This window comes from Artemia sp. Qi Xiang Cuo, chromosome 11 (genome assembly GCF_049724085.1).
Source record: "Artemia sp. Qi Xiang Cuo chromosome 11, ASM4972408v1, whole genome shotgun sequence".
Lineage (NCBI taxonomy): Eukaryota > Metazoa > Arthropoda > Branchiopoda > Anostraca > Artemiidae > Artemia > Artemia sp. Qi Xiang Cuo.
In genome coordinates this window covers 22,045,982-22,062,817 of record NC_142804.1, presented here as the reverse complement: position 1 = coordinate 22,062,817, position 16,836 = coordinate 22,045,982, and the positions used below count along the sequence as shown (strand labels likewise).

Sequence of the window (16,836 nt, the reverse complement as noted above, 5' to 3'; positions counted from 1 at the left end):
TGTGCATACGTGCCCGTGCTGGTCAAATCAATTTCAAATCATAATTTGCATTGTTGATAAAAACTGGGATAAAAAACTGCTGGCTCACGTTTAAGTTAAACGATTGATGCGCAACCCCTCTAAAATTACTACCCCCCGAGGATATTACCTGCCACAAGTGATTATGATCTCTGACTTTCCCCCTCCCCCTCTTTTCCCTTTAGTCCCCTTATCCCCCTCTTCAAACTCCCCCTTACAAACCCAACGTATTTTTGATTTTTAATCGCGAGACGATCCTCTGCAGACAACACCATTGGATAATGCGTATTTCTCAAACGATAAATAATATCCTTACCTTTGGCAATTAATTTATACAGTGCCTGGACAATGAACTCTCACCCATCCACCTTTTCTAATATTTATAACAACTGTATAGTGTTAGAATTGTCTCTTTGCGCGTGGGCTTATGACAGTGCAGTAGCTTGATGTTCTTTGATTCGGTTTGGAAATCGAGGATCGTTCACTTCCACCAGCTTAGCCTCACAATCCAAAGATATTCTGTTGCACTGGAGGAGGGTATTTTGAAAATTTTTGAAACGTAAGATGGCCCTATCCCCTGAAACCGTTTCCACTGACTGGTAGCCATGCCGTCTACAATGCTTCATATGATTTTGTAACTTTAATTCTGTCCAAAATCGAGACAGGCATGTCGGACAGAAGACCGGGCACTCTGTTTCTTTCCCTCCCCCAGAACTCTACTGATGTCTGTAATTGGGTTGAAATGGCCAGTTGAATTTACTAGGTCACTAGATGGTGGTGTGTACAACAACCAAACCCAGTGTTGGACCAAATCAATTGACGGGCCCCTTTCAGGAAAAACCACTCCCCTATTTTTTTGACGAGATCAATTTTCAACTTCACTTACAAGTAAAGCAAGAGTAATGGTAAAATTCGAAAGGACATTAGCCCTTTCAAAATCATTGACAAACCGAAGCGCTAATAAATATTTTCCTTCTAACCCTTTTGCACCTAATCTTGAAACATTGGACCCTTCCTAGAACAGTAGAGTCACGGTGTTCACATTTATTTTTTATACATCCTGAGCGAGAAAATCGAATATTCACACTAGGATCGCATGCCTGAAACATTTTTGAGCTGTTTCGAAACAAATCTGCTGGACACCTTTATATCCTTCTAGATCAGAATTATATTTTAAAACTATTGCCCTTTCCCCACCCCCTCTTAAAATAAAATCTTTCTTAAATTTACAAATATTAACACTTAAATTTTCAACATATATAACTACCGACCCGCTCCCGTTTTCGTTATAGTTCTCGAGATGCGCAATAATATGACCTATCCACTCGGAAAAAGCACCCTCAAAATTCACAAAATTTGGATAGATCACACGCATCTCGGTGTTTGCCTAATGGTTGTAAATTTCACTTTTTCCCTCATTAAAATAGAAAACCATTAAAACAATGGAAACCGTACCTGAAGCACTTCCCCCTCCCCACAACTGGATTTGATTCTCCAGCAGTGTACAAATTCTATACACTTTGTTAAGAACTAATTATACGGAGTCAAACAAAAAATTACTACACAAAAGTGAATAAATGGGTCACCAAAAGTTGCGGTGTAGACAGCAATTGCATTTAAAATTTTGTTTGATAGCTTAAATTCAGGAACAGATGTCCATTCGTTATTACCCTCCCCCTCCCCCTCTTGTATATTATCAACACCCCCTCCCCCACATTGTTCAATATAAGGGCTATGGGAAGCCACTTCATTCGATTGAAGTGGAAGTAGGTTATCGGGGGATAGAGGAGGGCTCCCTGTTAATTCCCGGGTAAAATCATCTAAAAGCTGCAAGGTGTTTTGACTCAGCAAAGTTAAGTCCCCCTGCTCAACTGCGCTATTATCTACATTAAAAAAATCAGCTAAAAAATCGTTAGTATTAAACTCAAGTGAATTAACGAGTGTACCCTGCTGTGACATTTCATTGTTGTAGAGCTCCATATGTGCGTCCTCTCCTTCTCCAACTGACGAGCAGAGGGGAGATGGTGAATATGGAACCAGAACGACCGATAAATGAAAAATAGCTTATTTTCAAAGTGTCTAAATCACCCCTATTTTTGAAAAATTGGATTATTATTTAAAAACGTGCTGCTTAGCAGTAACATTTGGTTCCCTACTAATTATATTCTGAAAGTTCAAACTTAACGAAAATCTAAAGGATGACATAGAAGGTTTTGATTTTGTTCAAACAACTCCTCAAAAAAATTTTTTATATTAATACTCTTTATCTGCATTGGAAAAAAAAACACGGTCTTTACTTGATAGCCCCACAACTCTTTCCGTTAGAGAATTGTGTTTAAATAAAAGTAGTTAATATTTTAATATCTCTGAGACACACACACACACACTTTTACAGCGATGAAAAATGGGTTTGTTTAGATATTTCTATAAGTTAGGTAAAAAATGCTCACATTTTTATATCCCGGCTGCAGTTGAGTGCCTGAAGGCCCTGGCGAAGCATGCTGGACCTCCTGATCTTGTGTAGGTGGTGCAGCTCTTGAAGGCTATGCATGATGGAGAGTGGACGGGCCGACGGCGTTACATTTTTGAACCGATGTGGCAACAGGGTTCTCCAACCAGTGGGTGGCGTTCTGTGGAGCTGCCTCACCCTCCCTTGCTCTCCTTACAGGTGGAGGGGCCATACTTTCTTCATAATTTGCCTTAAAAGAAGAGAAAAAAGTTAGTATTGAAATAATTTTCCCCTTTTTCACAGAATAAAAATTAGTACGCCCATAACCTAACCTAGCCATAATTTTGTCTAGAAGGCATTTATCACAATGAAGTCCCCCTCCCCCCTTTTCAGCAATGTCCTAAATATATTGTTAGACCTTAATTTTGAAAATAACTCGTTTCTCTACTTCCATACAGGTTGCGTAGGCCTGCGCTTCCCGGCCGCCGCAGCGGTTGTCCCCCCTCCTTGTATACGATAAACTATAATATTCATGCGAAAAATAGCATTTTGAGATAAAAAGAATATAGTTCTATCAGTAATTGACTAGAAATTAACAAAAAATATAATTATGAGGTTGAAGAGATAGCGAAAATGCCTACAGTGGGACAGAGAAAATTGGAAAGATTAGAAAAAAAGAGTGGTTTTCTTTGACAAAGCCAAAACAAAAAAAATTACATTATATTTAGATATCTCTCAGGGAGGGGGGAGCAGAGAAATTTTAAACAATGGTTGGGGCGGGGGGTTAATATTTTAATATCTCTGAGACAGACACACACACACTTTTACAGCGATGAAAAATGGGTTTGTTTAGATATTTCTATAAGTTAGGTAAAAAAAAATGCTCATATTTTTAAATTCCGGCTGTAGTTGAGTACCTGAATGCCCTAGCAAAGCATGCTGGAGGGCCACCTCCTGATCTTGTGTAGGTGGGGCAGCTCTTGAAGGCAACGCATGATGGAAAGTGGACGGGCCGACGGCGTTACATTCTTGCACCGATGTGGCAGCAGGGTTCTCCAACCAGTAGCTGGCATGCGGTGGGGATGCCTCACCGTCTGCTGCTCTCGGTAAAGGTGAAAGGGCAAAATATTGTTCTTGAATGCTCTTAAAAGAAGAGAAAAAAGTTAGTATCTAAATAATTTTGTCCTTTTTCAAAGAATAAAAATTAGTACCCCCACAACCTAACCTAGCCATAATTTCGTCTAGAATGCATTTGTCACCATGACCTCCTCCTCCCCCCTTTTCAGCACTGCCCTAAATATATTGTTAGACATTAATTTGGGATATAACTCGTTTCTCTACTTCCATACAGGTTGTGTAGGCCTAGCTTAATTATTGCAATCTCTTTTTGTCTGAAACTGTTTTAATTTGACGGGAAAAACAATCCCTTTGGCTAGTCCACTATCGTAAACATACAGGAAAAGGGTGACAAACTAATTATAACGTCGCGGAGAGCTTGTGCCAAAACATAGCGGCTTAATGCCTAAGAATTGACAGAAGTCAGTTGTCACTTTTAGCTAGGATATAGAATGCATAAAATTGTATAAATTTAACGTAAAGAGAAATATTTCCATTGGAAGAATTACAGTCATAAACAGAGGGGGGAGAGGGGGGTTTAGGTGGTAAAAAGAACATATTTTACGTTTTCTAGCGAGTATAAAGATAGCATAGTGGAGTTTGTATTAGGGTGGGAGGGGATTTACCTGAATATACTGGAGGGTGACCAAGGAAAATAATTTTATTTTGAAAATAAAAATGAAAATGTACTAAAACAGGACTCACATTGTAAATTGAGGCTGCCATGGCTTCTAAATCATCAATAATATTCTTTGTTGTATCCATTGTGTCACAATACTTTCTGATAATTTAATTACAATGCATGTCCGTTATATATGAAATCTCAAGGGCGAATTGCGATGTAATGGGGGAAACCATATGTAAGCGAGCCTCTGATTGGCTTAGAATGAGATGTAATCGAGTCTCTGATTGGTTTAGAAGGAGACACGTGATTTGTTTCCTATTCCTGGATCATAACATTCCCCCCTAGCGTGCACCTGGACGAACAATAACAACAACAACAAATAAATTGACCCTGGATATTTAGTTCCCCTAGATCAATACATTCCCCTAGCGATTATGTAAATCATTCCCAGTGTCATTACACTTGGCCAAACAACAACAAATAAATCGACCTTGACATCATCCATCAGATATTAATAAACCATGAATAAATGGAGTCCCGTTCGGCGTTAGAGTCAATTGTAGATGATAGCATGATGTTCGTTCAGTATTCTATGCCCATAAATGGAGCCCCGTCATGAGTCCTAGATCAATAAAATTCTCAATCGATTACACCATCAAGTTCTCGAAAATCCACTTCCCCTTCGATTACGCAATAAATTTCTCAGAAATCCATTTTCCCCTAGGGAGGCTATGCTCATATATGGTGCCCCGTCACGAGCTCATAAGGTTAGGCTAGGTTACGCAATCAATTTCTCGGAAATCCATTCCCCTAGGGATTCCATGCCCATATATGGTGCCCCCATCGGACTGACAGCACAGGTGTTCTCCTCGGGGACTCCATGCCCATATATGGTGTGCTGTCACGATCAATAGGGTCATTTCTACTTGCCCATAACACACTATAACTAATAGTGTGTTAATCTTGTTTATCTTTCAAAAATGCTAGTATTGAGTTAAGTGTAACACTATTTCAATAACTTCCAACTCCCAAACTTTGCTTTCCAACTCCCAAACTTTCCAACTCCGAAGCTCCCAAACCTTGGGAGCTCCTTTAAAATATATCAAGTCTATAAACTTTGAAAATAAATTTTGGTGTTCTAACTAATAACATTTTAAGAATCCATTTTTTTAGTTGAATTAATTGATTTTATTAACGAACCCAAGGATATTAAAGATTCTTATTTTCTTGGAGATATTGCAAATAAAGTACTAAATGTTTATGTAAAAAATTAGAAATGAATCAGTGAAAAACTAAGTGAAATATTATGCAATGATTCTTAGTGATTTTATGCATTGACGATTTAACTGCGAAAAATTTTGCTTTTGCGAGTTGTTGAGAGTAACATTTTGCTGGAATAATCCTGACCGAATTGACGAACTTGATGTAATCTGCCTTTAGCTTTGGTCTACTTCTAAATAATGTGTTTTGGATAATTTTTATCTTAAATAAATAGTTTTTAAGATAGTAAATGGAATTAGTTAATCATGCCAAAAAAATCAAGGATTTTTAATGTATCCGTGAACTAATAAAAACAAAGAAAAAGAAATGACAAATATTTGGACTGATATTCTTTCGTTTTCAGCTAAAAAAAAGAAAGTAGAAGTCTAAAAATTCACAAATTCAGGAACAGAAGAATAAAATAAAATTAAGTAAAACCGTAACGACTTAAAAAACGAAGTCCGAGTGAATCTGAAACCAACAGGGAATATTAGTACTAATATTAATAATAAAAGCATATATTGATATTTGCACTAACATTTATGGATATATGCCATATTTAAAAGCGGATTGAGAATATCAATTCGTATATCTGCCGTTTTGTTGACGTTTTTATTGCTCTTAACCCATTTCGGAAAAATAGATTTTTTTTTATCACTAATGTGTAGTGCTAATGTGCCCTAACAGCATATGCCCCTTACTTAGCAACTGTGCATACGTCAGAAGCTGTGCATTCTGTAGCTATTTTATACGTAGTTCTTTCCCCCTAATTTTTGTAGATTTTTAGTATTGTTAAATTTTAAATGGAACAGAAAAAGAAACTTATTCATGGGTAGTAAAAGTAAATAAAAGTTTTTCTTCTCTCTTAGTCTATCTTTCTACCGGCTTAGTGTGTATTGAAAAAAGATATATAGATTTGCTATCTGCGTTTTTAGAAGCTATATACATATAGCTTCTAAATATTTTAGAAACTATATATATATATATATATATATATATATATATATATATATATATATATATATATATATATATATATATATATATATATATATATATATATATATATATATATATATATATATATACATATATATAACTATATATATATGCAACTATATATATATATATATGCACAAATATTATTTCCTTCTGCCTTTTAAATTGCAAAGATTTGCCAGAAAGAGCACTTAGTCGTGCTTTAGCAGCCTCTCTCTCTCTCTCTCCCTCTCTCTCTCTTTCTGTCTTTCTTTCTTTCTCTCTCTTTCTCTCTCTCTCTCCCTCTCTTTCAGTCTCAGCTTCACCTTTTCCTTTTCATTTACTTTTATTTCCTTTTTCGATTTTCTACGTTTCTTAATTCTGTTTTTGAAGCAAACAAAATATTATTTTAGTTCATGGCACCCTTTTCTTTTCCTTTTTATTGTGAACAGGTCTTTTGATATTGCAAAATGTTCAGAAACACAAAAGCTTTCAGCTGATAATTATTGCATGGTTATTCAGTTGTATTCCTTCACCCAGCTTTGCCCTAGATATAGATCAGTTGAATAGAATGTTGGATTTGTTGGGTCGTCCCAGCATTGATATATTAGAGAAGATAACCAGTGGAAGTGTGAGTTGATAATACCTTACTTATATACATGTATGTTGCCTGCTCTGCCATCAATGTTTTTTTTAAAGGTGTTGTTTTTTGGGTTTAGCACAAAAGCTTCTTCCTCTAATAAATGATCTTAATGGAATTTTAAATGATTTTAAGTCGCATTGAGGCGGGCAAATACTGCTCCTTCGTCTCATTCTTTTCAAAGTATCTATTGATCATTACAACTTAATGAAACTTATGAATCAGTATTTTGGGTGAATTTGTGATTATATAGATACTTGAATAAAGGGTCTAGCTTTTAATTAAGACAGTAAAGAAATAAAATAAAAAATGTCCAAAAACTTCTGCTTAAAGCCCAGAACCCTTTATAAATTGAAAAAGAAATTAGACTGAACTGTTAAAACGTAACATAAAGATAGAGAACGTAACATAACACTGCTAAAACATCTAGGAAAATTACATGAAGAGAGGAAAAAAACGCTGAAAGCAAAGAGAAAAAAAAACGCGGTACAACTTACATCTGAAAAACCATATTCAGTGGCTTGAAAAAATTCTAAGCAGCTCCGATATGGTGACTAAAGGCTACAGTAATCCATCACTATATCGGATTCGTTTTAAACTTTGGTGCTGGAATGAGTTGTTAGTAATAGTAGTAGGGGTAGTAAATTTATCTAACATATAGTGGAATAAACCGAAAAAGAGGATTCCTTTTAGCATGTCAATTATTTGATGGGATAATGTCAAGAATTTTTGGTACGTACTTGAGTGTTGAAAATGTTTTTGAATGCGTTTTAGAATAAAGTCGAGTGAAATTTACCTCAAAAAAAAAAAAAAAAAAAAAAAATCTGTTAACGGCAAGAAAAAATGAGAAGTGTATTTTGTGTTAATTCTTGTTCGCAAGGATTGTCCTCGTGAAATAAGAGTTCATAAGTTGTTTTGATGCATAAAACTAAATAAATATTAAAGACAAGACAAATGTCTTGAGACTATTGCTTTGAAGTGAATTAGAATCATCAAAATGAAATTCCCGGCCTCCATGATTCCCATTCCCCACCCTTCCTTATTTTTCTTGGAAGTAAAAAAAAATAATGAGATTTCATTTAATATAAGTAGGCCTTTTTAATGATTCAAGATTGTCAGAATCCTCTTCTTTTAATTTATTGAAACGAATGCTCGTGTTTCTTAATTCGTTTTCCAATCTACAGTTGAGTAAGTCTGAATGGCAGCTTCTGTTTATCTTTGGTATGGAAAGTGTTTCAGTTTCATTTGATTGCTTTAAGTATTGTAGTTGTGACTACTCGTTCCTTTTGATTTTCATGTCAGCTGTTTCTAATTTTTGGCTACCTCAGTTTTCTATGTTGACCAATATTATATTGGGTACTGGTGGTGTTTCCCTTAAATAAATTCCAGGGATTGAGTTAGTTCTGGCTGGTAATCTCTTTAAAATCTGGCTTATTTTCTTTTGAAAAGATTAACGGCTTCTGAGATTCTATTAACGTCATCTAACTAGACAAAAAGTCTTATTTTCTTATGGAAATTTAGTGGTGTTTAAAGGCTTGATATATAATATTCAGAAACAACTCATTTCTGAGAATTCGGAGGAAAAAAATTTTTTTTTCTGTGCAAAACGGAAACGTGTTTGTTTTCTCTTGTGTGAATTTTTGGCTGAATATTTTTCTGTTTTATTTAAATTTTGAAGGAAGCTGCTAAGAAATTTTGTCAAAACCTTCGACAAAATAAACCCTTGAACTGATTTTAGAAGAAATGGAAAACTGGAATGTTGTAAATTACTTCGAATAATCTATAGAATAAACGGATTTTGTGCCATTTTAGGGGGAGGGGATTAAATTATTTTTTTACATCTTAAGTTTTTATCTCAGAAATATATGTTTGATTTCAACTAAATACTGCTCAGCTCAACAGTGTTGCCGAGCTCGTATAGTCTGGTTCTTTTGAATTTGTTCAGCAAAATTCCTGAGAAAAATATACATATGGAAAACGGACAAAATTAATTTCATTTTACCTCAGCCATTCCATTTCAAACCACCTCTGAAATAGGCCTGGTACGCCTGGAGAACATACTCGTGGGTAACTGCAAGACGCTCATACAAACGTACATTGAATCAGGGCTGTACTTAAAAATTGGGTGAGAAGGCAACATGTTGAAATAGCAAAAAAAAGAGGTGAATCATATGAAAATTTTTGATAAATGTCAATATTTTTGTAAAAACATGAGTTTGGGAACGGGGATTAGCTTTCGTGCATACTTGCTTGCTCTTTGAGACCAAATGAGGACCCCGTGCCCCTCTTCCAAGAACCTTTTGCCAAAAAAAGTTAAAATATTCAAAGTCTGGATGTTCCAAGCATATGTTTTCTTTTAAGTATGCATAGGAAAAACTCTACCCCCCCCGCGATAAAAATGGTTATTTACGTCTCTGTTTTCGTATTGTTGCCCTCTTATGGATTAGAAAATATTCGTATCGGGTTATCTTAAGATTTTAATTGAAAAGGACACATTTACTAGAACTCTGCTGCCAAGATCCCGTATGGATTACGGTTACTCTGACACCTGGGACACAATTGCAAAGTGACGTATGTGACTTTGCACAATGAAGAAAAACTTGTGGGTGCCGTTTCATATTTGCCGTTTGCTATATGCACAAAACAACGAAAAAATGGGTGCACGTGACACTGGTGTCTTGCATTTCTGTATCGAAAAACTGTCTCTTTTTAATATATTGATGATAGCCCTGGACAATTTGATGTCGCTATGGACCCGCCTTAAAGTGTTGTTTTACAGATACAAAGAAAAGCCTAAACGAAAAAGTGGAACCAAGTCTAGTGGCTCATGTGGCACATGTTTACTGCTGCAAATACCCCATAATCTATTGGATCCGCCTTGAACCCTCTGTAAGTTCAGCTCAAAACCTAGCCTCTAGCCCCTTTTAAATTTAATTATCCAATAGGCCCTTCTAACGGACGTGAGTAACATGAAGGTAACTCTTCCTTCACAGAGGTCCGTTCGACCGTTGGCACACGAAACCTTAGCTAGATATTGAAGCTCCTTTCTCTTTCCCCAATAGAGATTCGAATGCTCACCCTAAAAAAGTTTGACTATCAGTCAACCTCTTTTGGGCTGGATAGTTTTGTTGGGATTTGACATCCCTTTGTGAAAGTTTGTGAACGTAGGAAGCCCTTATCGCACCCTGCAGAGGATGAATTGATAGCGGAATCTATAACTAGGACATTAATTGTTAATCCTGAAGAAGCTTGGTTGTTCGTTAGAATCTAAGTCGTCCTTAACCCCCCCCCTGCTCTCGTAAAAAAAGTCAGATTGATTGCGGATTCCGGAAATTGCATCTAAGACACTATCTGTTATATCTTTCAACAAGTTTGGCTAAGATCAAACAACTTCTTCTGGCAGATCGAGTTGGGCGATTCAAAAGGCCCTATGTGACGTATTTTTCAAACTGAGATTCGTGGCCTAAATTCTTAAACTCAACCTGTTTATTTGGCTGAACCTGTTTCTTCCATAACTTGTTTGATTCTCAGAATTCTCGGATGTGAAAACGCTTTTGGTGTCTCCAAAGGCATAATTAGGATACTAGCTCTTACTCCCAGCTGATTATGGCTGAAATGCGACAAGTATTGCTGCAAAATGTCGCAATAACAATGATTTAGGGTCCCATTCCTAACCCTCCCAGAGCTAATTGGTCGAGCTTGGGCCCGCCAAAAGGCTCAACTAAGACCAATACTCCTACGTCCCATCAATATTGATTGCTATCTGCCAACCCCTACTGGTAGATGTTGTGGTTACAAGAATTTAGGGATTCCATCCCCCACAGAGGTTAGATCGGATCCACACCGCCAAAAATGTTCACGTGAAATTTATGCTCACATTCCACCATGTTTTGCGAAATATCAGATATTTCGTTTTGGTAGATGTTGAATAGGCTATTACAAAACTTAAGCCCTTCCTCCCTTTCCGATGGAGGTAGGCTCTGGTTCGGGCGAGATTGGGCACAAATAGAACGATAGCGTTTACACTCTGCAACGTTTGATTGAAATCTCCCACTTCCTGTCGGTCAAAATGAGATCTGACAGTCTTAATTGATCTTTTGATGACAAGAATATTTGGACTATTCTCGTTCTCCCACAAGGGTTTGGATCATGTATCCTCCCCCATTCTTCTCCATGAAAGGTGTAACTTGGGTACTTAATTTTCACTAAATTTGGCTGTGATCCAATAAACTCCTCTTATCTCTTTCTCTAATAAAAAAAATCTCTAATCTCTTTCACCCCAGTCTCAGAAAGAATAACCGTCTTACGACTGTAGGGAGCTGCCAAGAATATCTCTGTTGTCCAAGTCTATGCCCCAGACTCCGCCAGAAGTGAGGAAGAATGTGATGAATTCTATTTCACACTACAAAGCATCATCGACCAAATCCATAAGAAAGACGTACTGATTGTCATGGGGGACTTTAACGCTATAGTAAGTACGGATAACACCGGTCGGTGCAATATAATGGGGCCTTTTGGTCACAGTAAAATCAATGCGAGAGGCGAACGATTGCTGGACTTCTGCCGAGAAAACGGGTTATTCGTAACGAATACAATGTTCAAACACCGCCATCGACGTAAAGTGACCTGGAGACCTCCAGACGGTAAAACCGAGAACATGATTGATTATATGCTGATATAGAAGCGCTGGAAGTCTTCCATGCTAGACACAGTAGCATTATCTGGAGCAGACTTCGACTCTGACCACACTCTCCTGATGTCAAGGTTCAAGCTAAGAATGAGAAAATTGCATAGAGCAACAAAAATTCCAAGATTCCGGATGGATCTGCTACAGGAGAGATCCTGGCAAATCATTTTCCCTTGACCACCGCTAATGAGATAGACTCCCTGACCGAGCAGGCCACATTAGCGATCATCGAGACAGCGAACGACGTCCTCGGACGAAAAACTCCCAATGAAAAACCATGAATCACAGATGAGCTCATTGCGCTATGCGAGGATAAGCGACTTTTTTGTAATAACTCCGAGCGACACAGCCGGGATACTTACAAGCTCCTCAAGAGAAGAGTAGAGCGAGAGATCAAAAAGGCACTATTTAACCACCTGCGGAAGAAATGCGAAGACTACGGAGTATTGTTCAAGAAGCGGAACAGCGGAGCAGTTTTCAGAATGGTACGTGAATTAAGCCGGAAAAAAGAGCCACAAATATCAGTGATCCTGGACAAAGACGGAAATGAGATTAGCGATTCAAAGATGAAACTTGAAAGATGGAAAGAATACTTTTAACGATAAACTGAATCCACCAGTAGCTGCGGATCCTGAAATACTAACCCGCTTCCCCGTAGAACTCAGACCACCAACCCCACTCAAGTCAGAAACCGATTCAGCCATCAAGTCGCTCTCAAACAAGGAAAAGCCCCTGACCCAGATGGAGTCATCGCTGAACTCATAACGTCGGATCGGATGATGTAACTGATCTGTACCACGCCATTGTGTCTGCGGTGTGGGAAACCGGCCACGTACCCTGTCAGTGGTGCAAGGCTGCCATTGTACATATTCACAAAAAGGGGTCAAAGAAAGAGTGTGGATACTACCGTCCGACCAGCCTCACGAGCCATCAGCCACGTGTCCTGACAAAAGTCCTACTCCGACGCTTACAAGCAACAACTGCCTTTGCCATTGGAGAATATCAGGCCGGCTTCCGCCCTGGAAGATCCACAATCGATCAGATATTCGTCGTTCGACAACTCAAGGAACGATACATCGAATTCAACCAAGAACTCTACCAACTAGTCCTTGAGTTCCGTCAGGTATTTGACCTGATATGGTACGACGGACTCTGGCAAATCCTCCTTTACTACGGGATCCCTTATGAGATTGTCCAAGTAATCAAGAGTCTGTACGACCGGTTCCGAGGCGAAGTAGTAACCATTGATGGGCTGTCAGAAGAGTTCACAATTTCGTCTGGCTCTTCAACCTCTTTCTAAATGTCGTTCTGTCACTGATGCAATCGGAATATGGTGCAACAATAGGAGGGCTGCTGATAGACATTCTTGCCTACGCTGATGATATTGTTGAGCTAGCCAACTCTACACAAGAACTGCAGGCACAACCTGATAAACTCTACGATACCACAAAGCCGTTTGGGATGGAGATTAATGGCAGCAAGACCACAGTCAGGTTAACTACCAGACGTAAACTAGACAACCCGCCCATTATCACCATAGGCGGGAGACAGGTTGAAACGGTTGACCACTTCCTGTACCTTGGTAGCCTACTCTCCTCAGATAATTGCCATAGTTCTGACGTGAAACGTCTACTTGCACTTGCTAGCTCTAGCTTCCAAAGACTAGCCAACCTCTGGAAAAGCAACCACCTAGCCAATAAACTCAAAATGCGCCTATTCAACAGTTTAGTAATCCCCATAGTTATTTATGGATGCGAAACATGGACTCTGACAACCGAAGACGAAAGAAAACTTCTAGCTTTTGAAGGAGATGCCTCCGTCGCATTGCTAGAATCAAATACACTGACCGAATCACAAATGTGAAAGTACGCCAAAGGTTCCAGTTCACTGAAACCATTCTAAGTAAAATGAAGGAGCAACAACTGCGCCGGTTCGGCCACGTCAAGCGAATGGAGCCGAGCCGTATCCCGAAAATCGCCCTTGAAGGATCCCTCCATGGTCTTCGTCCACGAGGCAGACCACAAAAACGTTGGATGGAGAACTTCCACTTCGACAATGTCAAGATAGCCCAGTTGTCACGTATCGCACCAGATAGAGCAACGTACCGAGCCCTTACGCATGAGCTAGAAAGAGGAGTGGCCCCAAAACATCCCACGAGGATGGCCGGGACCTAACTTACTAACTTACTTAATAAAATCCTCTGTTATATATCCAAATTGCAATAATTGTTGATCTTTCCAAAAATTCCAAAAAGGCTAATTGAGATCTGACAAATCCTTCTGATACACGCCAGGATGAAAAGAATTAAATACCAAACCCACCCCAAATTAATGAGACTAAGGAATAAAAAAAAGGTACAACTATGATACTGGTTCCTACTTTCTACCAAACTTCATTTGAGATTCGACAAACTCTTCTGGAATATATTCTGGTAACGAAAGTTTGGCTGTTCGTCTACAAAATAGTCGTATTCAAACATTGTATAAACTAATTAAAGATTAAACAGCAATACTCAACAGTAACTAAACAGTAATACTCATTATTGTTGTTCGGATCAAAATATTTGTTTATATATTTCATTTACAACTCTGCACGCATATTTATCTGTTGGAGGGAGATTTTAAATATTCTGTTAGCCTATTTATTTTATGACTCTTATAACACAGACAAATTGTCGAATTGTTGATTTGTCCAAAATGTCTAAAGATAGCAAATTCAAATGCCATGTCGGCTGCGGTAATATGTAAGTCGTTATTGGACACTGTTAAACTGAGATTATCACTGTCTATTCAGAATCTCAGCGCGCTCTGTCGGTTTGTTAAATTCACTTTGCGTATCTTATTTGCTCTTCAGATGATAGGAATTCTTAAAAAATGTATTAAATCCCTTTTTTATCATACAAATGGTCCAAACCCCTGTGTTTTATATTGAGGTTGTTTTTGCTGTATCTTACATGCTAAAAGGAAAACTTCTTCATACAAACAACTGCCAGCTGATAACAGTGAGAAAAAACTGGAACACTATTTTTTTTCCCCGTTTCGTTTAAAATTTATGTGTTTAAATGTCTTTGGATTACTGCAGCCCATATTTTGAATGAACTATATCTTTCCAGTTCATAATCGAACATTAAAATAAATTGATTGTAAATATGTGTGGATTTTCATTCAATTTTCCTAGAAATCTCGAACGTGGAGATTGATTAGTAGCCAACGGATAGGATTTATTTCCTAATGATACTTGATATTAATAAATTTGCTTACTTATTTCATTTCCAATATTGCATGCTCTGGTGGGTTTATGTTTGTGTCTTTACGTGTCTTTCTGTTTGTTTTTTGTTTGTATATTTCCCTGACTGATGATCGTTTAGACATCGATCAACTCTTGCGAATTATGGCTCTGACTGGGACGCCGAGTGAATTTCTGCCTGAAAAATTGGGAAGCGAAGAGGTAATTTTATTTAACGCTTTCTGGTAGTTTTTGGCATTTGTGGTTGCGTCCATATTAATTTGTGAATCCATGTTGTTTTTATCTCTTAATCCTCTTCCTTTGCGTATTGTATATTCAATACCGGCCCGGAACCTCGGGGGACTGTGGTTCCAATTGACGTTCTTATTCGAGGAGTAATGATGATTCAGGTAAAAATAGTCCAGAAACTGAGATTACTTTGAGTTCGCCTCAGACAACCTCATGCTGCTATGCGTTGTTGAAATTAGTATTATTAATTTTTGCCTGGGGAATTTCGATTGATCTTGTTTGAGATCAATGCCACTTGTGATTTGATTCCAATTAGTTCCTTCCCCCTGTTTCTTCATGTTCCTCAGTCTTGTGTAATTTTACAAGAAACAGATTTGAAAACTATTCCATCGAAATCTTTTTTTTCTTTAGTATTAATGGTAGAAATCATATAGCCAGGAATTGATGAAAAAGCTAACTAACAGGAAAAAATTTGCATGGCGGTGCTGAACTAAAGTGGGGTCGATTTTTCCTTTTCTGTGAAACTGTAGTGGTTTTACCCTAATTCTCTTTTCACGACTAACTCTGCGTCGACTTCAAAGCTCAACAAAGCTTTGCTGAAGTAAGAATACCCAAATGCTAAGCTTTCCACCGAGTACCAAAATCAGTATCGCTAGCAATGTTGCTTTGAGCTCTCTGGCCTTGCTATATAAAGAAGTGTGAAAATTCAATTATGTTCAGGTTGCTCGAGCATCAGTTAGGCATAATAATTGGGGCAGTCGTTAGGGGAGTAGTTAGGGGGGGGGATTCGTGTGATCTTATTCTCAGAGATGCCCATACCTAGGGGTTTCCTTCTTGGCTTCAGGAATTTACCTTATAGGTTTGTTGCTTAAAAAAAAGGGGAGAAGAGGAAAGTTTCTTTCGGGGCTCTGTCTTAGCTCAACGGCTCTGATCTTAGTACACTGTAAAGTAACTAAAAATAAAATACCCTTTGTAAAGAAGAGGACCCTATTTAAGTTTACTTTAAGCATTACAAATATCTGGGGTCTGCTTCCCTCTTTTTATTCAAGTTCTTTTTCCTTGCTGCCTTTTTGGAAATGAATAAATTTACTATGCCAAAATAATTTCGGTTTGACAATTTAATTAGGTATAAAAGATCTTACCAGTGGATCATTCAAACTAGCAAGTTTATCGACTTCCTTTTGACTTGTTGAAATTGATGTAAGGCGTAATATATTGGGTCATGCGCAGAACTACTTAGTTATTTATTAAAACTTCATTTGGCCAGTTTCTTTTCTATACACAGTGTTAATGCGAAAATTTATGTAGTCACATATTTTATTTTTTCCTAATGTCATTTTCCCCCCAGTAAATCAATTCCCGAATCAATATCATCAATTTTGAATGCGGGGACCTGACGCTATATAGAAGGTGATCTTTTAGCAAAAAAAGAACAAAAACGCCTATGTTTCCTTTAAGCATTACAAATATCTGGGGTCTGCTTCCCTCTTTTTATTCAAGTTCTTTTTCCTTGCTGCCTTTTTGGAAATGAATAAATTTACTATGTAAAAATTATTTCGGTTTGACAATTTAATTAGGTATAAAAGATC

At 37.7% G+C, this 16,836-nt stretch overlaps 1 protein-coding gene across 1 annotated transcript in view; it reads left to right on the top strand.

The window, feature by feature from the left end:
* Window positions 1–16,836, top strand: part of LOC148946765 (mitogen-activated protein kinase p38b-like) — a 131,294-nt gene that overhangs the window by 71,262 nt on the left and 43,196 nt on the right. The window contains exon 7 of the mRNA XM_089097130.1: window positions 15,141–15,220. Coding sequence (XP_088953256.1) covers window positions 15,141–15,220 — 80 coding nt within the window. The remainder of the gene's footprint in view (window positions 1–15,140; window positions 15,221–16,836) is intronic.